Genomic DNA, 25,741 nt, shown 5'->3' on the forward strand with positions numbered 1-25,741 from the left:
ACCACGTCCAGCTAATTTTTTTTTTTTTTTTTTTTTTTTTTTGGTAGAGGTGGGGTTTCACCATGTTTCCCAGGCTGGTGTCAAAACTGCCTTGGTCTCCCACAGTGCTGAGATTACAGGTGTGAGCCACCAGGCCAGCCTAGCCTTAGTGTTAACAGTTATATGTTACTGTAACATATTGGTTCACAGTGTGGGTTCTTGGGTCTGTCTCTTTCCTGGTTACTTAATCATGAGTAAGTTGCTCCTTTCTGTACCTCAGTTTCTTCAACTATAATCCGGAAATAATATTCCCTCCCTCATAGTCATTGTGTGAATTAAATGAAAAAGGTATAAAGTGGTAAATACTGAACACTTGATAAATGTTAGCTATTACTAAAGGAGAGACCAATATTTAAATGATTACAATACAATGTAATACCTTAGGATAAATACATCAAAAATGACTTTTTTTTCCTTCATTATTTTACAGCTTTATTACTGATTTCCCTCTAAAAAGAAACCCAAATAAATGTGGAGTTGACTCATTATCTATAGGGTAAGGAATCACAAAGTACCATAGTGACATAACAAAAGCAAAAAAAAAAAAAAGATAAGCAATTGTTTTACCTTTCAACTGCTGATGTTATGTACGATCTATCAAAAGAAGCATAGCTGTGCATTCATGAGCTGATTGTATTAACCTCTAGAATTTTAGAAACAAGCACATCTAAGCATATGGATAGTCTCTTACCTTACAAAGTAAAAGCAAGCATTTTCTATTTTAAAATTTTTATTTCTGTGTAAAACGAAGAATTCCTAGAGGTCAAATAAGAAAAATATACCAAACTCAAAGCACTATTAAGTCATGAAACAAAGAATACTCTGAGGTAGAAGTCAAGCAATATAATCCACAATTTCAGGTATTCCCAGCAACCATCACATCTCGCAAGTAAGATCTATTTTTTTTAAGTCTCAAATTCCAAAAAAATCAATAATCCATTCTGTAAAATCACATGGAAAACTATGACCGACAGAAGACACCCAAACTTTTGTCATAGTAACAGAGTAAATGCTCTTACTAAAAGCTGCCAACACTTCTATCAGTAGCAACTGTAAGGAGGCCGCTGGTTGTTAACGTTCATATTAGTGGGGATAGTAAGGTTCTTGATTGTGTTGCGGGTAATTGTTATCCCAGAATTGTCCACGCTGCTGATTGGATCGGTTGTCACTTTGCCACTCTCATCTACCGTCCCTGCCTCTGAACTGTTATCTTGCAACCGATTGCCTGTTTATTTGGTTCCCACCAGCTCTGCTATTCCATTACTGAACAATTGGAGGGGACTCAGGAGGGTGTTTCAGGTATTCCTGATACTCCTTGTCATCTTCTGTGAATCTACTAGCAAACATCTCTTCAAAATTTGGAACAGCTTCAGCAGTGTCAGTCATTCTGAAATTCCCAAAGATTTGAGGCAGCTGTATTGTTTAATGTTTAAATCGGTCAACGGCTGTGTCTATCTAGCTTGGGCTGAACGCCGCCGGCGAGACACTGAGAGGCCGCAGGAGAGGTGGCCTCTTGTCCACCACACCGTGGAACTCCAGACCACTCCAGCTCTCCAATGTAGCGCAGTCCCTTCCGCTAGCCATCGAAAACAACGTAAGTCACTTAAGCTGCACTTAGGATAATGAGGTTGTTATTTAAAGAGGTGATAACTGAGGTGACTACAAAAGAAAAGTCGGAGATTGGGTGTGAGCAAGCTGCATGGGGGCAGTAGCATGTTCTAGGTTGAAGGCTCACCCTAGGCCAAGCACCGTGGCAGCTGTTTTACAATATTATCACTTTAATATCACATCCTTGCAAGATACGTAGCTTCGTTTCACTGAGGAAAGCTCAGAAAACTTAAATAACTCGCCCTTGGGCACACATGACTGGAAAGAAAGTGGGATTTTTATTTCAATAAGTAAGTTTGTCTGGCACAAGGGCGACTCAGCAGAGGGAACTTCAAGGAAGTGTGAGACAGAACAGCCGGAGCCCTGAGCTGGGAGAGTGGAGGACGAATTATAAAGAGCTTTATGCCTGTCATAATGAAAAGCTTGTCCTTGAACTTGAAAGCAAGGCTGAGAGGGCAAAGCAGGCCCTACACAGTAGCAGCCAAGCAGGTCATAAAGAGCAAGATGATGCCCAGGCAGATGAGGATTCTCTATCTACAGAGCGCCCGCCTGCCAGCTCCTTCACAGCAGCGGATTTTGCTGCAAGAGAAGAGGCAGCAGGCCAGGCCTTTTCCTTCGCCCACAGCGCCGACGTCGAAGGCTCCCAGACTGGTTGCTCCACTGGCTGCTTGAGGTCCCCTCTCTCCAGACCCGCCGGACTGCCGGCCCGTGCTGTGGCCGATCCCGCACCACTGCCTCGGGCCTTAGGCCGCAGCGCCACCCGGCCAACCCGCCTCTGCACCTTTCCCTGGCGTCTTCCCCTCTCCTCCAGCTTCCTCCGCCCCAACCTAGCGTAGAACCCCAAACTCCAGCCCCAGTCCACTTCCGCAGCTTCATCTCCTCAGCATCGCAGGTCGGATCACGTGCAGGCTCTGTCACGTGACATTGGGTCACGTGAGGCCGGTCACGCCCCGGGCAACTTGGCTGGGGCTGGGCTTCCGGGGCTCTGCGGTCCTCTGCGCGTGCGGGTGGCCTCGGAGCCCACCGAGCCGGGCGGCTGGGATGGTGAGGGCTGCGGGCTGGGCTGCGGCCGGGCAGGAGAGGGGCCGGCCTGGGCTGGGGTCGCCGTCCGTGCTGCCCTCAGGCTTAGCCTGTCTTCTCGTTTTTTTCGCTGCAGATGAACCGGACGACCCCCGACCAGGAGCAGGCGCCGGCGTCGGGGCCCGTGTGGGAGCGGCCGTGGTCGGTGGAGGAGATCCGTAGGAGCAGCCAGAGCTGGTCGCTGGCGGCCGACGCGGGCGTGAGAGGCGGGCCCCGGGGACGCGAGGGCGGCAGGGGTGACGCTTGGCCTGCGCGCCGGAGGACCGGGCGGCGACTGCCCCTGCACCTGGCCCGTCCCGTTGCCTGCCCTCTTAGGAACACACGCCCCGCTTAGCCCCCAAGAATGCCACCCTGGCAGTCCCCGGCCCCGAGGGATGGGGCAGACCCTGACCGCGGCCCAGACGCGGCGTTCCCTTCACGGGGTTTCTGGCAATGCACTCAGCTCCATCCAGAGGGGAGATCCGTTTCGGCCACGCTGAGGGATTGCTCGGGCACTAGGGAGGCGATTCCTGTTGGGACCTGGACTAACTGGGATGGGAGGCAAGCCAGTATGTGGATATCCTTTAGTGGGATTCTTCAAGTCGGGGACCCAAAAAGCTCAGAACTGTTCCAGAGTCCCAGATGAATAGCATTTTTGAATAAGAGTGGTGGTTGATTAGCTCACCCTTGGTCTGTGATCTCTGTAGATTGACAACCAAAGAGGACTTTTAAAAAGAGACAGGGTTTTGCCCTGTCACCCAGGCTAGAGTGCAAGTGGCTCGATCTTGGCTCACTGAATCCTCCGGGGCTCAGGTGATCCTCCCACCTCAGCCTCCTGAGTAGCTGGGACTATAGGCGTCCACCACACCTGGCTGATTTGTTTATTTATTTAATTTTAGTAGAGATGGGGGTCTTGCTATGTTTCCCAGACTGGTCTCCAACTCCTGGACTCTAGCGATAACCCCGCCTCAGCCTCCCAAAGTACTGGGATTACAAGCGTAAACCACCACACCCAGTGCCAGACAAGAATTTTAAATTTTTCCAGAAACAAGATCGGTGTCCCATTAGCTCACTGCCACTCTTTTGATGAGCTTTCTTAGAGTTTTTCAGTGTCACGTGGTCTTAGTACTTGTCAAAAGCAGCATTCCGGCCAGGCGCGGTGGCTCACACCTGTAATCCCAGCACTTTGGGAGGTCGAGGCGGGCGAATCACGAGGTCAGGAGTTGGAGACCAGCCTGGCCAACATGGTGAAACCCTGTCTCTACTAAAAATACACAAAATTAGCTGGGCGTAGTGGTGGGCACCTGTAATTCCAGCTACTTGGGAGGCTGAGGCAGGAGAAGTTTAAAGTTAAACTTCCTTTAACAGCAAAGGAGTACTCATGAGTTTGAAAAATAACAAGTATTCGGCCAGGCACAGTGGCTCACGCCTGTAATCCCAGCACTTTGGAAGGCCTAGGCGGGCAGATCACCTGAGGTCGGGAGTTGGAGACGAACCTGACCAACAAAGCCGAGATGACGCCACTGCACTCCAGCCCGGAGGACAGACTGAGACTCTGTCTCAAAAAAAAAAAAAAAAAAAAAGCATTTCTTTAGCATTCTCACACTCAAAGGTGAAAGGAAATGGGTTCTTTTTTGATATGACATGCAAAATAGATACATGTAACACTGATACTACTGTATGTTTATTTTTTAAAATAGCTACTACAGTTTCTACAGGAATTCTCACAGCAAACTATCTCTAGGACCCATGAAATCAAGAAACAAGTGGACGGACTAATACGGGAAACCAAAGCCACAGATTGTCGCCTGCATAATGTCTTCAATGACTTCCTTATGCTCTCTAATACCCAGTTCATTGAAAATGTGAGTTATTTAGTTATATCATAATTCTTTTTTTGGGAGTAGGAGATACTGTAATTTTAAATAACTTACTGTTAGGTTCCCTCCTAAATTTTGGTGGAAGTACGGTTCTTGGTAATTGCAGTTTTTTTCTCTGGGATTAATGCCTCTTTTTTATTTGTAAAGTTTTAAGTCCTTTTTTCCAAGCCTCTAAAAAAGTCTAATGATAAAATTTTCTTATACTTTAGTGCTTCCATCTTTTGTCAGTTTTGAGAGTAGTCAGCAATTGTGCTGAATTTTGTGGCACTCACACTATCTTTGTTGTGGCGTGATCTGTAAGGACAGCTGTATACCTGGTTAGACCCTCTGGACACCAGCATGTGGTTTCAGTTGTTGATTGGGTTCATTATGTTCTGATAAATTATATTCAGGGGATATATATGTCTACTTGCAATATTCTCAACTAAAGTTTATGATAGTTGAACTTATGATATGGAATCAGCTGTAAACAGATTACTGAGCTTAAATCTATGTGTGATTTTTGTCTGTTTACTGAGTTTCTTCTAGATGGTAGGAATACACAGGTAAATTAGATAGAGCCTCTCCCTTGGCAAATAGTGTAATTCCAGCATACAAAGGAAGTAAGTGTGGCTGGAACCGAGTGGAGACTTAAGAGATGAAGATAGAGAGGAAACTTAGGTAACAGACCTGTGTTTCTCATAGGGTGTCCCAGCTTTCTGAATATCAGCGTTCATTTGTGGAAAAAGGATTATTGAAGTAAGCTATCTCCTGAGATTGTTAGATATAAAGTAATAAAATTTTCAGAATCACAAAATTATTTAAAAAGCCTAAGATTTAGAATAGTTAAGAGAACACCAGATAATGCCATGTCGTCAACTTGTGCAGCATGTTTGTGCATTTTTTAGTAGCTCGAGTTAAGTGACACTTCCTGTCTTTTTTTGGAGAGCTATATGTAAAATAAAGATATTAATAAAGGTCTTAGAGATCTCTTTGCCAGTTACTTCCTTTAACAGCAAAGGAGTACTCATGAGTTTGAAAAATAACAAGTATTCGGCCAGGCACAGTGGCTCACGCCTGTAATCCCAGCACTTTGGAAGGCCTAGGCGGGCAGATCACCTGAGGTCGGGAGTTGGAGACGAGCCTGACCAACATGGAGAAACCCCGTCTCTACTAAAAAAATACAAAAGTAGCCAGGCATGGTGGCATGTGCCTGTAATCCCAGCTACTCGAGAAGGCTGAGGTAGGAGAATCACTTGAACCTGGGAGGCGGAGGTTGTGGTGAGCCATTGTACTCCAGCCTGGGCAGCAAACGAAACTCCATCTCAAAAAAAAAAAAAAGTATTCAAGTGAAATCAGTAGTTTTCTGATTGTCTACACAGAATGTCCATGCTTGGTCCTGATCATTTATCTTACTGGAAGAGTCAGGGACTCAAGACTCAACTTCTCTGGTGTGCATAGCCTCATAATGTTTTCATCAAGATTAATTTGGTGTCCTTTTAAGCACTCCTGTTCTTTTCATTCTGTACTTTTCTTGCTGGATCAGGTAGTCAGCACTTCCCTACAGTCAGTGCTGCAGCACCAGTCGCAAAGGATATGGGAAGTTTTCTTTTTTCTTTTTTTTTTTTTTGAGACAGAGTCTCCCTCTGTCACCCAGGCTGGAGTGCAGTGGCGCCATCTCGGCTCACTGCAAGCTCCGCCTCCCGGGTTCATGCTATTCTCCTGCCTCAGCCTCCCGAGTAGCTGGGACTACAGGCGCCCGCCAGCACGCCCGGCTCATTTTTAGTGTTTTTAGAAGAGACGGAGTTTCACCGAGTTAGCCAGGATGATCTCGATCTCCTGACCTTGTGATCTGCCTGCCTCGGCCTCCCAGAGTGCTGGGATTACAGGCCTGAGCCACCCCACCTGGCAAGGGACGTTTTCTTTGTCCCCAGTGTGCCTGTACCGGGTTGGTACTAGATTGGTACTAGATTGGTACCAGATCCACACTTCAGTGGGGAGAAATGGGGAACATCATATAGTTTTTCTGAATCACTGTCTTAGGTCCTGTCTTTTCTCCAGCTCTTCTTTTGTAGCCAAGTTTTCGTAGATTCTGAATTTTCCATGATGTAGTTTTTGTGGTTTTGTTTTATTGTGTTTTGGTAATTGTTCTTTATTTCTGTCCACTACTGGGGATTTCCTGTTTTCCTTCCATTTCTCCATCCCTTTAGCCTTAGCTTTTTTTTTTTTTTCTTCCAAGACAGAGTCTTGCTTTGTCACCCAGGCTGGAGTGCAGTGACACGATCTCAGCTCACAGCAACCTCTGCCTCCCGTGTTCAAGCAATTCTCCTGCCCACGCCTCCCAAGTAGTTGGGATTACAGGCTCCCACCACCAGCCTGGCCAATTTTTTTTTTTTTTTTGTATTTTTAGTAGAGACAGGGTTTCACCATGTTGGTGAGGCTGCTTTCAAACTCCTAACCTCAAGCAATCTGCCCACTGCAAGCTCTGCCTCCCTGGTTCAAGCAATTATCGTGCTTCAGCCTTCCAAAGTGCTAGGATTACAGGTGTGAGCCACTGCGCTCGGCCCTTAGTGTAAAGTCTTGATGCCCCTTCGCCTTCCAGTCTGCTGCCAGAACTCTTCTCTGGATGTGCTAGTTGCCATTGCCAAATCTTAATTACTTCCCAGACCTTCTATAAGGCCACATGCTATGTAGGTTTTTTTCATTTGTGGCAGAGCATGATGATACTGAGAAAACAGTTGATGCTTAATAAAACTGTGAAAAAATCTACTTGCTGATATATATTTGTAAGTGATCTGGCTTTTTTTTTTTTTCTTTTTGAGATGGAGTCTCACTCTGTCACCCAGGCTGGAGTGCAGTGGTGCGATCTCGGCTCACTGCAAGCTCTGCCTCCTGGGTTCATGCCATTCTCCTGCCTCAGCCTCCTGGTGGCAGGGACTATAGGTGCCTGCCACCACACCGGGCTAATTTGGCATTTTTAGTAGTAATGGGGTTTCACCGTGTTAGACAGGATGGTCTCGATCTCCAGACCTCATGATCCTCCCGCCGTGGCTTCCCAAAGTGCTGGGATTATGGGCGTGAGCCACCGTACCTGGCAATCTGGCTTTTTAATGTTTTTTTTTTTTTAAATCCTGACATCAGTACTTGGGTATTACAATTCCAGCTTGAATTATGGTGCCATTTGGTTTCATGGTAATTTATCAGAAACATTCAAAGTCAGATAACTTTCTGGGATTTATTAATTAGCCTCAGAGGCAGCCACAAAGTTGCAAACTGTATTATAAAGTTAGTGAAACAATCTGGACTTTCTAGGGCAAGAACAGTCAGGACTTTCTAGGGCAAGAGAAATTAGTACCATTAGTAAAGGCTCAAGAGGGGACTCGGAGGGAGAAGAAATACTAATTAACATTGGCCAGTGTTCTAGTGTCTAATTAGAAGGCAACACAATTCTAAAGGCTTAATTAATCTGTTAATTTAGGAATTGCATCCTGAAATACCAAGTGCCATAGTTAATGACTTTAGTTTGTTAAATGAACTGGTGAGGGAGGATTTTTTCTTTTTAAAGTCAGTTGTTTCAAAATCTTAGCTTTGTAAAATTAAAAAAAAAAAAAAAATTCCAGAATGAAACAAATTAACCCATTTATGCCCAAGGTTAAATTTTTTTTTGTGAGAAGCCAGACCTTGGCAATGACCTTGAGCAGTAAGATATATGTAACTCCCACAAGCTTAGCGTTCCAATAATGGGATACTAGGCATAAATGGATTAATTTTCCAGATCATCTTCCTGTTAATTTATGAAAGCTGAATTTTGGTCATTTTTCCCTCCTTTTCTACTTTTCTATTGAAGAAACAGACGGAGTTGCTGAAACTGTCAAGTACTCAGCAATTAGAGAGAAGGAGGTAAAGCCCAAAAGCCTTATTGGCATATAATTTCCTGCACAGGCTTCTCCCTCACCACCTAGACCTGCTTTGTTTTACATAATGCCTCTTGCTTTTGAGACTCCAGCCTTCTCATTCCTTGGAAATGCCATATGCCCTGCTGCTATGAGGCCTTTGCTTACATTGCTTCCTATGCCTCTACCCTTTGATTGATATCTATCTGTCTTCTAGGTCTCTGCTCAATTATATTACTTCCTCCTGGACCCTCTGCACTAGGCAGACCCCCTGGATAAAAGCACTTGAAGCATCACATTCTTTAGTAGACTTCTTATAATTGTAATTTTACAGTTATTGATAGGATTTGATGAGTTGAACCCTCCTGCTAAATCAAGCCCCATATTTTTAACAACAAATATATTGAAGGGTCCAGCACAAGCCTGATACTTAGGGACCCAGTGAATACTTGAATGAATGAGAGTACGCATAAATGAAAGGGACCGGGGCTGTGTATAATCTGTTACTCTCCAGCCCTGGTTCCTTTTTCCCCACTTCCCCACTTTCCCCTTTTACCTTGTCTCCCCAGATGAGGATCAATAGCAAAGATACTTAACAGTCCTGGGTATAGCTATCTGACTGTAAATTGATCACAAAACACATGAAGCTATGAGTTTAGCAGGTGAGGATAAAAGAAGTTAGCATTGGTTATCTGCTGGATATAAAGTACTTGAGACTGCATAGTCCTGCTCACCCTGAAAAGACCCCATGGGCTTTAGGTACCATGGGTTTAGGTTTCTTAGATGTCGTGTTTGGCTTTCTAGCTGCAGGCTGCTGCTAGGTGACCTTGGTAGCTGCCAGGTCTTAAAGTCTCACTTTTGAGATTTACTTACCTTTTTGGGGTCCTGACTTTGAAAATTACCAAAGTGATTTCTGATCTATAGAGCAATTAGGAAAAGTAAGAAAAAGAAAGATCATGTGAAATTTCCTCAGCTGAAGGGGAGACTCCCAATGTTTAGTACATATAGTCTAATTCCATTTCCCATGCAGATGTCAGGCTTAAAAGAATTGAACCTACAGTAGGCCGGGCGTGGTGGCTCACACCTGTGATCCCAGCACTTTGGGAGGCCGAGATGGGTGGATCACGAGGTCAGGAGATCGAGACCATCCTGGCTAACATGGTGAAACCCCGTCTCTACTAAAAAATACAGAAAAATTAGCCAGGCATAGTGGCAGGTGCCTGTAGTCCCAGCTACTCGGGAGGCTGAGGCAGGAGAATGGCGTGAACCAGGGAGGCGGAGCTTGCAGTGAACCGAGATCGCGCCACTGCACTTCAGCCAGGGCGACAGAGCGAGACTCCCATCTCAAAAAATAATAATAATAAATAAATAAATAATTGAACCTACAAAAAATCAGCTATTCCAAATTAACCAACCATTGAACTTTTCAGTGTATTTCTTTCTGTTCTTGTTTTGTTTTTTAACTTTAACTTTTTCTAGATGACTGTATGTGTGTGTGTGTATTTGCATTTGCAGCCTACTTTTTTTCTTAATGTGAACTTATTTAACCCGTCTTTGAGACTTTTGTGAACTTAATTTTTTTGTTCTTAAACCATATCATAATTTATTTAATCTCCCAATATTTATGAAATGTTTCATAAATAACATAAATGTTTCATAAATAAATAGTAAACTTCAGAGAGAAACCACAAGTGCTAAGAAAATGTAGCACCTAGCATCAGTAGTTTCATATTTTGCCACGTTTGCTTGAAAGGTGCCAACCCCGCATATTTGTCCTTGACTCTAATCATTTTGGGTGGGGATTCCTTGGTATCTCTGCCTTTTTATTCTTTTTTTATTTTTGAGACAGGATCTCCCTCTATTGCCCAGATTGGAGTTCAGTGGTGCAAACAGCTCACTGCAGCCTCAAACTCCTGGGCTCAAGCCGTCCTCCTACCTCAGCCTCCCGAATAGCTGGCTGGGACCACAGGTGTTCACCACCATGCCTGGCTAACTTTTTATTCTTTTTCCCTAGAGAAGAGATTTCATTTTTATCCCTTATAGATAACCTTTATTGTGTAGTTGTTCTTTTCCTCATTGACTATTACGTATGAATGTTTGTGTGTGTTTATGTGAAAATAAAATCAGGCCTCCATGGAATTGTGGGTCTATTTCTGTCCTCTACTGTTTGTTTTGTTTGTCTGCTATCTGCCAGTATCATAATCTTAAATACTGCAGATTTCTGATGTCTTACTAGGGCAAGTCCCCATATTCTCTTTATTCAGAATTGTCATGGTTATCAGTCTTTGGCTTTTTACTTTTCTGTGTGAATTTGAGGATTATCTTTTACTTACTTATTTTTTTCGAGATGGAGTTTCAGTCTTATTGCCCAGACTGGAGTGCAATTGCGCTATCTTGGCTCACTGCAACCTCCGCCTCCCAAGTTTAAGCGATTCTCCTGCCTCAGCCTCCTGAGTAGCTGGGATTACAGGCGCCCGCCACCACACCCAGCTAATTTTTATATTTTTAGTAAAGATGGGGTTTTGCCATGTTGGCCAGGCTAGTCTCAAACTGCTGATGGCAGGTGACCCCAAAGTGCTGGGATTATAGGCGAGAGTCTCCCAAAGTGCTGGGATTACAGGTGTGAGCCACTGCCCCCGGCAGGATTATCTTACTATATTGTGCCACAGAATATTTTATTAGCATTTGATTGGAATTGCATAGAATTATAAATTTGGTATTTGTGACTTTCTGCTGGAAATCATGATACCATGAACATTCTGATGTTTGCATTTATGATAATTTTCATTGGAGCTAAATTTCAAGAAGTAGAATGTTGGGTTAGAGGATATGATCATTTAAAAACAACATTGATCAGATTGGCAGATACTTAAAGATGAGTGGACAGGAGCCATTGCTGGCAAAGATTTGGGTAATGGGCACTTGAGTATGCTGCTGGTGACAGGGAATTCTACACATTTGTGCATAGAATCTGGTAATGGCTATTAAGATTTATTTATTCCCTCTCTAGGTAAAATCCCTCTCTAGGTAAAAAGAATAAATAAATAAATAACCAGTTTCAGCCAGGCACAGTGGCTCACACCTGTAATCCCAGCACTTTGGGAGGCCAAGGCTGACGGATCACTTGAGGTCAAGGAGTTTGATACCAGCCTGGCCAACATGGTGAAACCCCCTCTCTACTGAAAAAAAAAAATGCAGGCCAGGCACGGTGGCTCACACCTGTAATCCCAGCACTTTGGGAGGCTGAGGCGGGTGGATCACGAGGTCAGGAGATCAAGACCATCCTGGCTAACACGGTGAAACCCCATCTCTACTAAAAATACAAAAAATATTAGCTGGATGTGGTGGCGGGGAGGCTGAGGCAGGAGAATGGCATGAACACAGGAGGTGGACCTTGCAGTGAGCCAAGATGGCGCTACTGCACTGCAGCCTGGGTGACAGAGCAAGACTCCGTCTCAAAAAAAAAAAAGGCAAAAACAAATTAGCTGGGCATGGTGGTACGCGCCTGTAATCCCAACTACTCAAGAGGCTGAGGCAAAAGAATCGTTTGAGCCTGGGAGGTGGAGGTTGCAGTGAGCCAAGATCGTGCCACTGCACTCCAGCTTGGGTGACAGAGCTAGACTCTGTCTCTAAATAAATAAATAAATAAGCAGGAAGGGTAGGAGAGCTCTAAATATGTGCACGTGTTTGCTTATATTTGTGTTAAGAGGCTCAGGAAACGAGCATACACACCAGGCTTAAATTGGGTATTCCAAGGATCAGGCTGGGGGTAGGGAGGGAACTAGTTTAAAATATTTCTCTTTTACATGTGCCTTTATATTGACTTAAAATTTTAAAAATTGAGATAGAATTCACATACCATAAAATTCACTCCTTTAAAAAGTATACAGTTTGGTGGTTTTTAGTGTACTCATAAAGTTTTATAATCACAGCCACTAATGCCAGAAGATTTTCATCAGTTCATTTATATTGACTTTTTATTTCTTTCTTCTTAAGAAATTTTAATTTCATTTCATTTTAGTTTTGAGATAGGGTCTCACTTTGTTACCCAAGCTGGAGTGCAGTGGTTCGATCAGGGCTTACTGCAGCCTTTACCTCCCAAGCTCAAGAGTTTCTCCTGACTCAGCCCCACAAGTAGCTGGAATTACAGGTGCGCACCACCACACCTGGCTAATTTTTCTATTTTTTGTAGAGATGAGGTCGCACTATGTTGCCGAGGCTGGTCTTGAACTCGTAAGCTCAAGTGATCCCCTCGCCTCAGTCTCCAAGAGTGCTGGGCTTACAGGCATGAGCCACTGCACCTGGCCTATACTGACTTTTTATAACATGCGTGTTGTACTTTGGTAGTTTTTAAAACATAAAAATAATTTTAAAAACCAAGAATCACAGTGATCTGGCAGAGCAGTGGGTCTGTTCTGGAAAAGAGAGTCTTGCCTACCCATGCTCTCAGGGTCAGTTAAGTGCTCAGCCTTTCTGGCAAGTCAGTGGTAGATTTTTCTCTCTGCTTTCATACAAATGGGATAATAAGCATTTATCAACCATTTTAAGCAACTGAATGAAAATAAGTTTTGCCTTTACCATTTTACTTGTTCAAAATCCTAAAGTTCTTGTTTCCTAGTTGATAAATTATACCAGTTAACATTCTCCGTAACCTGGGGCGAGAATACTGTATCATTGCCCATCAACATTATTAAGTTAAATGAAAAGGTGTGAAAACTGATATCATACTGTTTTTGCAGCTCTTGGTTTACAATGAGGTTAAAGTTTCATCATGTTTCCTAGTCATTTGTATTTAAAATTTTTTTTTTTTTTTTTTGGTGAATGGACTACTCTTTGTTGTTTGTCCATGACCCACTGTTACGGACACCCACTAGTAGTAGTCTCAGCCCTTTGTTGAATAACCATCTCCTTCCCCATCTTTGTCCTTAGTTACTTCATGTTTAATTCTTATATTGTGATTTATGTCCAATGAGATGCTGACCTTTTAACATTGAGTTTGCTTCCATATTTAGCGTGTATACGATGAAGAAGTGGAGGAGCCAGTACTCAAGGCTGAGGCAGAAAAAACAGAGCAGGTACTTGTATGATATCACTCTTCAGCTGAGTTTCTGACTTTGAAAAGTGTGATGGAGATCGATGTGTTTTGTGGGAGCTGGGGGATGGTGGGCGGGGGTGGGAAAGGGAGGGACTGCTCCTGATAGCAGCCTAAGAGGGGATTCTTTCTTTTGTTTCTGAAATGTAGTGTATTAACTAATACAGAGATCAAATCCTTGAATTCTGGTATAAGAATAGAGTAGAAGTCAGCAAACTTCTTCTGTAAAGGGCCAGATAGTAAATGTTACAGATTTGGAGGGTCACAGAGGTCATTTTTTTCCTGTGGCTTCCTGAATTACAGATGGACCAACCTTCTTCCTGAGGTCCCCACACCAGAGCCCAAAACATAGCTTAAGAGGTTCTGGGTCACACTGACTTCTTAGCACTCCAGCGGAGATTCCTTTTTCTTCCACTCAGGGAGGCACATGGACTGTGAATAAGTTTATTATTGGAGTACCTTTGAATTTGTTCTCATTTATTCAGAAAATATGGATTACCTGTGAAGGCTGGCGCTTTGTCAGCAATTATTACTTGTAACAGATGAAGCTGTTAGACTAGGAAAAGGGTATTCGAAACCAGCTATCGTTTTGCCTGTTGCCAGCATTAAAAAAAAAAAAAAAGTTATTTTATTTTTTATTTAAAAAAAAATTTTTTTTGAGATGGGGGCTCTCTGTCGCCCGGGCTGGAGTGCAGTGGCACATAATCGGCTCACTGCAACCTCTGCCTCCTGGGTGCAAGTGATTCTCCTGGCTCAGCCTCCTGAGTAGCTGGTACTACAGACGTGTGCCACCACCTCACCTGGCTAATTTTTTTGTATTTATGTAGAGACAGGGTTTCGCCATGTTGGCCAGGCTCGTCTCAAACTCCTGACCTCAAGTGATCTGCTCGCCTTGGCCTCCCAAAGTGCTAGGATTACAGGCATGAGCTACCATGCCCAGCAGATTGTTTTATTTTTAATAGAACTCAAGGATTTGCTAGCCATTTAAGTGCAGTAGTATCTGGTTATACCAATTCAGGGTTTAATTAGAAGGTGATAGGTATTTAGTGAACTATTTTTAAAAACCGCTATATATTTCATACACATTTTCACAAACTCAGTACAATATTAGCTATTCAACTCAGAATCAAGCATGTATCCAAGTAGAAAAATACACAACCAAGATAAAAAAAGTTCAGTTGGAAAGACTTCAGTACTTGAGATAAAAGACTAAAATACTCAAAGTTTTTTTTGCCTTTGGCCCTCAGAACAACCTTCTAGAATATTTGTGAGGGGGTGGAAATGACGCTAAATATTTTTCGGTATTTCTCACAACGGCACACTTGTGTCTGCGGGGACTGCCACTGAGAGCTGCTGTTGCAGGAAGAGGACACCTGAGGGAGATTCTCAGCCTGTTGGGGATATGAACAAACCTTTTTTCTTGAGTGGGGCATTGTTGTAGGGTATACACAGAATACACCAGAGATGAAAATGACCCCTTTTGATGTAGGACAGATTTATAAAATAATTGTAATTGTCCAATTTTTTTTTTTTTTTTGTCTTTTTAAACTGGTAATTGAAAAATGAGACCTCTGTGACCTTCCTTCTAAGTCTTAACACCTAAAATTACCCAAGGGATAACCAGGGCTTGTGGGATAGTCATGGTGAGTCTGAGAGTCTAGGCCCTCCAGCAGTGGGGAAACAGCGTGCATTCACTGTTAGGATACTTCTCCACACAGTAGTTGCACCTCTGCTTTTGTAGACAATGACCCTGGAGCTCTGGAACCTTGGGTAGTTTGATGCATGTCCAGAAAGGTGCAAACTTGGGATTTAAAACTTGCAGTCTTACTCCAAAGTCTGTGTCAAGGCCTTCAGCAGAATTTGACTTTGTTAACATTTTTAAATAAGTTTTTTTGGAGCTTGAGGCTAGGCTTTAGAGAACATTCACAGTATTCTCTTGGGGTGGTATCAGTATGTTGGAGATCCATATTGCACGGTATTTATTTTGTAGGAGAAGACTCGGGAGCAGAAAGAAGTGGATCTCATTCCTAAAGTCCAGGAGGCTGTGAACTATGGCTTACAAGTATTGGACAGTGCCTTTGAGCAACTTGATATCAAAGCAGGAAACTCAGACTCTGAGGAAGATGATGCTAATGGGCGAGTGGAACTGATCCTTGAACCAAAGGTGAAGACATTCAACTTAAATATTTATTGCACACCTGTTATGTTTGGGCTGTGTTACTTGGGCACACGATTAGTAAGTGATGGACTTAACCTCTGGGATGTGAGTATGTCATTTAGTAGTGTCACATTGACTCCACCAGAAAGACACTTTACCCGAGCACTGATGGAGTACTTGTGAGGTGCAAGGCAACATGTCAAGTTGGGGGTGCAAAGATGCAGAGCATGGCCTCTACTCTCAAGGTGTGTGTTGCAGTTTGGTGGGAGTGAGGAGACATTCATATGAGTAACCATTGTAAATGCCCTGAGAGAGAACTGACTTCCAGCTGGAACTTTGGGGCAAAGATGATATTTGAATTGGGGTTTGAAGGGTGGGGAGGCTCAAGAGAGATAGAGTGTTGGGAACCTGAAATTATGTAGCTTGGACTAAGGAAGACTGCAGAAGAGCTGAAAGGCATTTGGGTTGTTTCCGGTTTGGGCAATTATTAAATACAAATGAAGCTGCTGTGAGCATTCATGTCCAGGCTCCTTCATAGCCTAGTGAGTGTTGGTTGCTTGACTAAGACTTTCTCCCACGTTGTTCAGAGAGATAATTGGGGCAACACAGAGTCTCTCAGTAGTGAACACGAAGTTACCACGGTGATTTATAGGAAGAGGCCTTGTGACACATAAGGCCTTCCAAATTAAAACATGCCACAGAACCAAACTCTTTTTTTTTTTTTTTTTTTTTTTTTTTTTTTGAGACGTAGTTTCACTCTGTCCTCTAGGCTAGAGTGTGTGGTGCAATCTCAGCTCACTGCAACCTCCGCCTCCTGGGTTCAAGCGATTCTCCTGCCCCAGCCTCCCTAGTAACTGGGACTACAGGCACCCACCACCATACCCAGCTAATTTTTGTAGTTTTAGTATAGACAGGGTTTCACCATGTTGGCCAGGCTGGTCTTGAACTCCTGACCTCAGGTGATCCGCCTGCCTTGGCCTTCCAAAGTGCTGGGATTACAGACATGAGCCACCGCACCTGGCCTGAACAAAACTCTTCTAGTCATTCTTTAGCTGAACATTTCTCATCCAGTTTGAGCTTTGCTGAGTCACACCAAATTGAAGCAGATCATTTGGCACTGACCGGTACACTTGCTGCTTGGATTTTCACTGTATGTCTTTAAAATTCAGCAGTGGACTCTGGGAAATGTGTTGCCTGGACCACATGTGATACTTCCAAGACAGATAGCACTTTCTCTCTTTTTTTTCCCCTGGCAGAGAAAGTTGTGGAGGTACACTTTTCTTTTGTAGGAGGATCTGGGGATGTCTTCTGAGTCAGTGAGAATTAGTCCAAATTCACGCTGTCTTTGCCTTATACTCCATTGGTTGCTGTGACGTCATTGAACCTTTACATTAACCTTCCCAATCTTTCTGTTGTGTGAAGCATCAGAATTATTCTCCCCTGCCCCAGGGTCCTTTGACAAGGAAGAGAGATCATTGCCGAAGGGCAGTGCCTCACAGGGGACAGCATTTCCTTCAGCAGTGGAGGTAGGAGGCTGTACAAGAGTGGAGCACTTTCTTGACCCTTGACCCTTTTTTTTTTTTTTTTGAGACAGTTTCACTCTTGTTGCCCAGGCTGGAGTGCGGTGGTGCAATCTCGGCTCACTGCAGCTTGTCTCCTGGGTTCAAGCAATTCTCCTGCCTCAGCCTTCCAAGTAGCTGGGATTACAGGCGTGCGCCACGACACCTGGCTTATTTTTGTATTTTTTAGTAGAGATGAGGTTTCACCATGATGACCAGGCTGGTCTTGAACTCCTGACCTCAAGCGATCCACCCACCTCAGCCTCCCAAAGTACTGGGATTACAGGTGGGAGCCACTGCATCCGACCGACTCTAAATTTTTAACGTGCGTTTGGTGTGGGACTGACAGGAGAAGATGGCTGACATGGGCAGATCTCCAGCATGTGCTGTTGGGGCCACAGTCTCCTGCACCTCACTCTGTTTTCTCATCTGGTCTTATTTTACCAACTTCACTTTTCCAAATTCAACAGTGTGGAACCATTAGGGGGTATTGTTCTTCTGTTTCTTGGGTTACAATTTTTTTTTTTTTTTTGAGACAGAGTTTCACTCTTGTTGCCCAGGCTGGAGTGCAGTGATGTGATGTTGACTCACTGCAACCTCTACCTCCTGGGTTCAAGAGATTCTCCTGTCTCAGTCTCCTGAGTAACTGGGATTACAGGTGTGCACCACCACACCTGGCTAATTTTTTGTATTTTCGGTAGATACTGGGTTTTACCATGTTGGCCAGGCTGGTCTCAAACTCCTGACCTCAAGTGATCCACCTGCCTCAGCCTCCCAAAGTGCTGGGATTGCAGGCATGAGATTGCCCGGCCTAATCTATCTTTATGTTTATATATATATATAATTTATATATATATGTATAATCTCATTAGTACTATCTTTTTAGAGGACGGCTCGCCAGAATGTTCAGTTTCTTTCCTTGGTCCTCCTCTTGGACCTTATAATAGGAGGTTGTACCCTTTTCCCTGTTTGCTTGCTGCTGATAAACTTTTGGTAGGCTTTTGCCATTTTTGTTAAGTTTTGTTAATTAGGCCCTTGGGGAGGGAGATTCTGTGTGATTCAGCTTTACTTCGGCATGTTTTTTTTTTTTTTTGAGATGGAGTTTCGCTCTTGTTGCCCAGGCTAGAGTGCAGTGGCGCTATCTCAGCTCACTGCAACCTCTGTTTCCTGGGTTCAAGTGATTCTCCTGCCTCAGCCTCCCGAGTAGCTGGGATGACAGGTGCCCGCCAACTTGCGTGGCTAATTTTTTTGTGTTTTTAGTAGAGACGGGGTTTCGCCATGTTGGCCAGGCTGGTTTCAAACTCCTGACCTCAGGTGATTCACCCGCCTCAGCTTCCTGAAGTGCTGGGATTACAGGCGTGAGCCATGGTGTCCGGCCTTACCTCCTTGGCATCTTTACCTAGGATTTGACTTTTTTAAAAAATCAGTGAAAAACGTAATTTTTTTTTTTAACTTTTAGTCCTGCTGTGTTTCTTATTCACCTTCGTTATGTAGCTTGTTTAGGATAGTCAGATGGAACAGGGTATCAGGTGGCACATGTAAGTTTGTTTTCAGCTGAAACATTTGATAGTTTATTCCTTTCATGATGTACAGGATCTATACATTGATCGTCCTTTGCCATATCTCATCGGGTCAAAGCCGTTCATGGAACAAGAAGATGTAGGTCTTGGAGAGCTGTCCAGTGAAGGTACTTTTCTTCACCAAGTACTTTTGTTCCTTTACATTTATTTTTTATTTTAAAATAATTTCAAATTTTACATTAAAGTTTCAAGAATAGTTCAAAGAACTCTCATATACCCTTCACCTGGGTTTACCAGTTAATATTTCACCACATTTGTTTTATTGTTCTTTACATATACATAATATTTTGTCTTGAACCTATTAGGGAGACATCATGCTCATGCCATGTTACTTCTAAATGTTTCTCTGTGTGTTCTTTTTTTCTTTTCTTTTCTTTTCTTTTCTTTTTTTTTTTTTTTGAGACGGAGTCTTGCTTTGTCGCCCAGGCTGGAGTGCAGTGGTACGATCTTAGCTCACTGCAACCTCGGCCTCCCAGGTTTAAGCGATTTTTCTGCCTCAGCCTCCTGAGTAGCTGGGACCACAGGTGTGCACCACCACGCCTGGCCAATTTTTGTATTTTTAGTAGAGACGGGGTTTCACCATATTGGCCAGGCTGGTCTTGAACTCCTGACCGCATGATGCACCTGCCTTGGCCTCCCAAAGTGCTGGGATTATAGGCATGAGCCACTGGACCCGGCTCTTTTTCTTTTTCTTTTTTTTTTTTTTTTTTGAGCTGGAGTTTCTTCTGGTCACCCAGGCTGGAGTGCAATGGCGTGATCTTGGCTCACTGCAACCTCCGCCTCCTGGGTTCAAGCAATTCTCCTACATCAGCCTCCTGAGTAGCTGGGATTACAGGCACCCGCCACCACGCCTGGCTAATTTTTGTATTTTTAGTAGAGATGAGGTTTTACCATGTTGGGCAGGTTGGTCTTGAACTCCTGACCTCAGGTGATCCTCTGTGTGTGTTTTCTAAGAACAAGGACATCTCTTGTGTAACCACAGTAGAATTACAAAGCCAGGATATTTTCCTGGACATAAGGGTATCATCCAGTCTGCTGCTATGTTCACATTTTGCCATTTGTCCCAGTGACGCCCTTTTCAGTCTCTCTCTTTTGTTCTCTGGTCCAGGACTCAATCCAGGACCAGCCACCACATTTAGTTGTCAAATCTCCAGTTATGTTTTAGTCTGATGCCATTTCTCAGCCTTTCTTTGCTTTTTATGACCTTGACACCTTTAAAGAGTACAAGCAAGTCTTTTTTTTATTTGTAATGAATAATTTTTTGGGAGGGAGATACTTCAAGACTACATAAATATGTAATTCCTCACCATAATGAAGACACTTTCGATTCCAGTAAGTGGGTATAGATGGTTTTATCAAGATCTCTGTGATGCTGTTGTATGGTGGTTTGTGATTTTGAGCTAAGGACATTTTCTTGTGAATATTGGTGTGGTGACCCTTGTCTCTCTTCTCAACAGAAGGCTCTGTGGGCAGTGATCGTGGCAGCATTGTGGACACTGAGGAAGAGAAAGAAGAGGAGGTAAGGGCTGTTTGGTATGACCAGGTCACAGTGGGCAGCAAACTTAAGATGGGCCTAGCAGGCTGAGTAAATAGCATAACTGTGAATTCGTGATCTGCTTCTGTAAAGCTTTTAACAGTGATAGAAGCCACATTCTGATTATTTTTTCCCAAGGGTTAGATTTCCTTTTTGTCTTATGTACAATAATAAGGAAAGCTGCTTTAATCTCTTTCACTATTATCCTCTCTCCTACCTTCCACCAAATATCTCTTTCACCCAATGTATTTTTGAGAAGGGCAACTTAGATGTTTTGGTGGAATCTCTTCCTAGGATATAGTCTTAGAGTATATTCTGTCTTTAAATAATTCTAAGGAAAAAAAATCTACATTTAGAATTTTTGTAAACCATAAAACCTAGAGCAGGATATACTGAAAGCAACCACTTACATTCTATTTTGCTGCTGCCTCTAGCGCCTTCATGTCCACAGAGCATAATCTCATTCCCTTGCCTAGAGTTTGAGGTTGTGGGCCTTGACTACAGTTGAATCTGTAGTTGTTCTTTAGATGGGATATTCGTTATTGCAGGGGACACATCCATGTTGCAGGAGAGTCCTCGAGTATGGGATTTCCGAAAGGAGACAGTGTTGTGTGTGTGCTTTTCTCTTCCCATTGGTCCCGCTTTCTGCACTCTCCCTCCCCTGCCCTTCTTCCAGTCCTCCAAAGAAAAACCTAACAGCTGGAAATAAGCTTTTCTTAAGTACCTTCGTATAACAAAAGCAGTGCTCATTAGCGGAATCCCTTGCTTTTAGCCACCGATGTAGCACTTTACCAAGCTGCTGTTAGCAAATATTGATGTTCCCTTCTTGGAGCTAATGAAGTAGTTACCCTAATGAGAGGAAGTAGAGACAGTATAGTCCGAAATGTAAAATAACACAAACTGACTTTCAGTAATTTAGTTAAATGTGCAACTCTTACTTTAAATCCAAAGGCAAGAGTTGAAAGTGCAGGTGATGTGAACAAATTGTCAGAGGCATTCAAGTGAACCACAAAAATTACATGTTAACTGGAACAACCCTTCACAATATTGCCAGCTACCCAGCTTATCTGCACCGTGATACTTAAAGTGACCGGTAGTCAATACAAAGAGACAGAGTGTCAGAGCTTTTTCTCCACTTGACATAGAATCAGCCCGCCCCAGAGACTTAGACCTGAAATCATTTCTGTGCTTCTGGGTAAAGTCTGTTTAACAACAAAGCCTTTTTTTCCCCCAAAAGGAGTCAGACGAAGATTTTGCCAATCATAGTGACAATGATCAAAACCGGGTAAGGCTCATGTACTCAAGTGACTTCGTTTTTACATTTTAATTGAAGCATAGTATGTATACTAAAATTCCTTTGGAATGATTTATGACAAAGTAAGGATTTTTTTCATGTATACAATTTATTTTCCTTTAAGCATTTCATGTATTTAGGCTAACTACCTCCTTTGTATATTTTTTTTTCAATTTTGCTTTATAGTTTATTTTTCTTAGAAAACAAAGAAGTAAAAAACAAAATTAGAAAACAGCCTCTAAAAAAAGACTCAGTTACCCAAACTGAACTACTTTGCATGAGTCCCTCTTCTGTTTTAAAATTGGAGACAATCTAGCAGTAACATTAATGAATATTCACAAGATGAAAACTTTGATCCTACTGTCTTAGCACAGTTATCTTAATTTTTGAATATTTGTCTAAGGGCATATTCTTGTCACAGTGTGCATCGTTTATTTTCTGCCGTTTTATGTTAACATTTTATAAATATTTCCTTATTTATTTATTTATTTATTTTTTGAGATGGAGTTTTGCTCCTGTTGTCCGGGCTGGAGTGCAGTGGCATGATCTCAGCTCCCTGCAAACTCCGCCTCCTGGGTTCAAACAATTCTTCTGCCTGAGCCTCCCAAGTAGCTGGCATTACAGGTGCCCACCACCATGCTCGACTATTTTTTTTGTATTTTTAGTAGAGATGGGGTTTCACCATGTTGGCCAGAGTGATCTTGAACTTCTGACCTCAGGTAATCCACCCACCTTGGCCTCCCAAAGTGCTGGGATTACAGGCATGAGCCACCACACCTGCAAAATAGCCTTTGCAGTTTGCATTGTAAACTTCTATACTTTTAAACATACTGAATATGATACTGTCATGGTCTCTAAATGTATAAGGGAAAGAGTTTATTTCTAGAGTTGTACTTTTGATGTGATAATGTATTCAGTATTTTCTTTTTCTTTTTTCTTTTTTTTTTTTTTTTTTTTTTTTTGAGACAGAGTCTCGCTCTGTTGCCTAGGCTGGAGTGCAGTGGTGTGATCTCAGTTCAGTGCAGTCTCCGCCTAAAGGGTTAAGCAATTCTCATCCCTCAGCCTCCCTGAGTAGCTGGGACTACAGGTGTGTGACACCATGCCCAGCTAATTTTTTGTATTTTTAGTGGAGTCAGGGTCTTCCCATGTTTTCCAGGCTGGTCTTGAGCTCAGGCAGTCTGCCCACCTCACCCTCCCAGAGTACTGGGATTACAGGTATGAGCCACCATGCCCAGCCAATATTTTTATATATAGAAATCCTTTGCTTCTGTGAACTGTTTCTTCAGAATAAGGTGCTATAGACTTACGTTAATAACTTAATGTCTGGTGGACATTCTCCATTAAGTATTATGCATGTTGATTCTCCTACAATCTCATCAGTGGGGTGATTAAATATTTTTTAGTTAAAAATTTGCATTTGAATTTCATAACTGGGAAATATTTTTTTCACAAAAATGTTTAACTATCAAATGATGGATTTTACACTTTCTGGTTGGTACTGTATTTTCCTGGTTGTATTCATAAATGTTGATCTTTATAATTTTAATGATCAGTCTTCACAGGATATTTGTTTCTGTGGAATTTCCTATTAAGATCTGTAAATACAAAGAGTTTTTCTTTTCCTTCTTTTTTTTTTTTTTTTTGAGATGGAGTCTCTCTCTGTTACCCAGGTTGGAGTGCAGTGGCACGATCTTGGCTCACTACAACCTCCACCTCCTGGGTTCAAGTGATTCTTGTGCCTCAGCCTCCCACGTAGCTGGGATTATAGGCATGCGCCACCATGCCCAGCTAGTTTTTATATTTTTAGTGGAGACAGGGTATCGCCATGTTGGCCAGGCTGGTGTTGAACTGCTGACCTTAGGTGATACACCTGCCTCAGCCTCCCACAGTGTTGGGATTACAGGCATGAGCCACCACGCCGAGCCACAAACAGTTTTTCGAATACAGTACAGTATAGTGAGTAAAAGCACTAGCTTATGCAACAGGTTGGTTTTGTGTGCTGCAGCTAACCTCAAAGTTGTAAGGATTAAATTAGATAATAAAGTGCTTTTAGTAACATGCCTGGCACAGTTCGTTGATTCAGACATTGAGAAAAAAATTTTTAAATTATGCATAGTAGTGTGTACCTTTGGAAAAATTAGAACTTAACAGATAAGGCTAAGTTTGAGCCTTCTAGTCCTTTCCTTCGCTGCATACTCTTCAGAGGTAACTGGGATCGTGCTCTGGGAGCATATCTTTCCAAGTCCGTTTCTTTGCTTTCATAAATACATCTGTTTCCATAGAAATGCTGTCGTGTTTGCAGAGGGGGCGTGGTATCATCCTGGATTTGTTATTCTGCTGATTGTTACAGCTTTTACCTTTTAACTATTATTCAGTATTCTTACTAAGGTAAGACTATGCTGATTTTGTTTATATTTCTCTAGTAAAAGGCTGTGCGCGGTGGCTCATGCCTGTAATCCCAGTGTTTTGGGAAGCCAAGGCGGTCAGATCACCTGAGGTCAGGAGTTTGAGACCAGCCTGGCTAACATGGTGAAACCCTCTCTCTACAAAAATACAAAAATTAGCCAGGCGTGGTGGCAGGCACCTGTAAGCCCAGCTACTCAGAGGGCTGAGGCAGGAGAATGGCTTGAACCTAGGAGGCGGAGGTTGCAGTGAGTCGAGATCACGCTGATGCACTCCAGACGGGGTAACAGAGCAAGACTCCATCTCAAAAATGTGTGTGTGTATATATATGTGTGTGTGTGTGTGTATATATATATATATATATATATATATATATATATATATATTTTTTTTTTTTTTTTAAATTTAGATTCGAAGTAAATGTTGTGTATTATTTGTTCCAGCACATCTTTTGCTTCATGACTTGCTGCATCATGATTATGATTATTATTTTTAAAAGCTGTTACCTTTTTGAAGGAGGAGCCTAAAGGCTGACAGTATCTCTTTAGCTTAATAACTAGTAGTTCTAATTTGGTATTTTATACTCTTAGCACACCACACAAATGAGTGATGAGGAAGAGGATGATGATGGCTGTGACCTTTTCGTTGACTCCGAGAAGGAGGAGGAAGATATTGAGGACATTGAAGAAAATACTAGACCTGTAAGGAAGACTGGAGTTGCTATCCCTTGGCAGGGTTTTAGAACCAATGACTTGTTTCTTTTATTGTCACTTACTTTGTACCTCTCTCATTTTTGCATATTTGTCATTTCATTTCCACTTTGGAAAATAATGGCAACCTTCTCAAATTGCCTCACAAGTACCACTTTCTTGTCCAGATATTATGGTTTTATGAGTCAGATCATTCAGAATATGTCTGGTTCCAGAGTTTGAAGACTGTAGTGGTCCTGTCTCTCTGTCCCTGCACTTTTTTCTTACTTTCTTATTTGGATTTTTAAGTATTAAAGTGAAGTATTAAAAAAATAAGGAAATAAAGAGCATCTCCCTTTGAAGGAACATTTTATGAGTCCTGTTCCTTGGGTGAGCTGTGTAGGGTATATATGTTTAAATTCATTTAATTAAACTGTTTTCTCCTCAGTTCAATTTCTTTGCTCTTGTATACACAACGTTGTTAGATGTCCAAACTTGAAGTGTACTAGTTTGTTACAAAAAAGCAATTCTTTTGATTTCTTCTGCTGTAGAAAAGAAGCAGACCTACATCGTTTGCTGATGAGCTGGCTGCCCGCATCAAGGGGGATGCCGTGGGCCGAGTGGATGAGGAGCCTACAAGTGAGCCCCAGACGCACTGACGGGGAGTCGGGGAGGTGTAGTGCAGGGCCCTCTGCTGGCTTCATCAAAGGCGGATTTCCCTTTTTATTAGTAATCACTATGGCAGAAGAGGCTTAAATTGTAGCGCTTATTCCTTTTTTGGTTAATGGACTCCTTTTGATAACTAAACACTGTGGACCCACAAGAAAAACGTACATGTACACATGTAGATAACACTTTACATATAATTTCAGGGGATTAATGGAAACCAGAGAACCATGGGTAACAACTTAAGAATTCCTGTCTGAATATTTACTCCTATATTTTGAACAAATAAGAATGTGCTACATAGCATA

General features: G+C 42.7%; 1 protein-coding gene across 3 annotated transcripts in view; it reads left to right on the top strand.

The window, feature by feature from the left end:
• Nucleotides 1-1,767: 1,767 nt before the first annotated feature.
• The window catches only part of LOC126963201 (WASH complex subunit 2A), a 65,934-nt gene continuing 41,960 nt past the window's right edge, over nt 1,768-25,741 (top strand). For all 3 annotated transcript variants that reach the window (XM_050805296.1, XM_050805297.1, XM_050805298.1), the window contains exons 1-10: nt 1,768-2,691; nt 2,804-2,926; nt 4,407-4,571; nt 13,471-13,533; nt 15,541-15,714; nt 18,861-18,954; nt 20,305-20,366; nt 21,619-21,666; nt 24,669-24,779; nt 25,319-25,406. In XM_050805296.1, coding sequence (XP_050661253.1) covers nt 2,689-2,691; nt 2,804-2,926; nt 4,407-4,571; nt 13,471-13,533; nt 15,541-15,714; nt 18,861-18,954; nt 20,305-20,366; nt 21,619-21,666; nt 24,669-24,779; nt 25,319-25,406 — 931 coding nt within the window. In that variant the 5' untranslated portion in view covers nt 1,768-2,688. The remainder of the gene's footprint in view (nt 2,692-2,803; nt 2,927-4,406; nt 4,572-13,470; nt 13,534-15,540; nt 15,715-18,860; nt 18,955-20,304; nt 20,367-21,618; nt 21,667-24,668; nt 24,780-25,318; nt 25,407-25,741) is intronic.

Source organism: Macaca thibetana, chromosome 9, assembly GCF_024542745.1.
Source record: "Macaca thibetana thibetana isolate TM-01 chromosome 9, ASM2454274v1, whole genome shotgun sequence".
NCBI lineage: Eukaryota > Metazoa > Chordata > Mammalia > Primates > Cercopithecidae > Macaca > Macaca thibetana.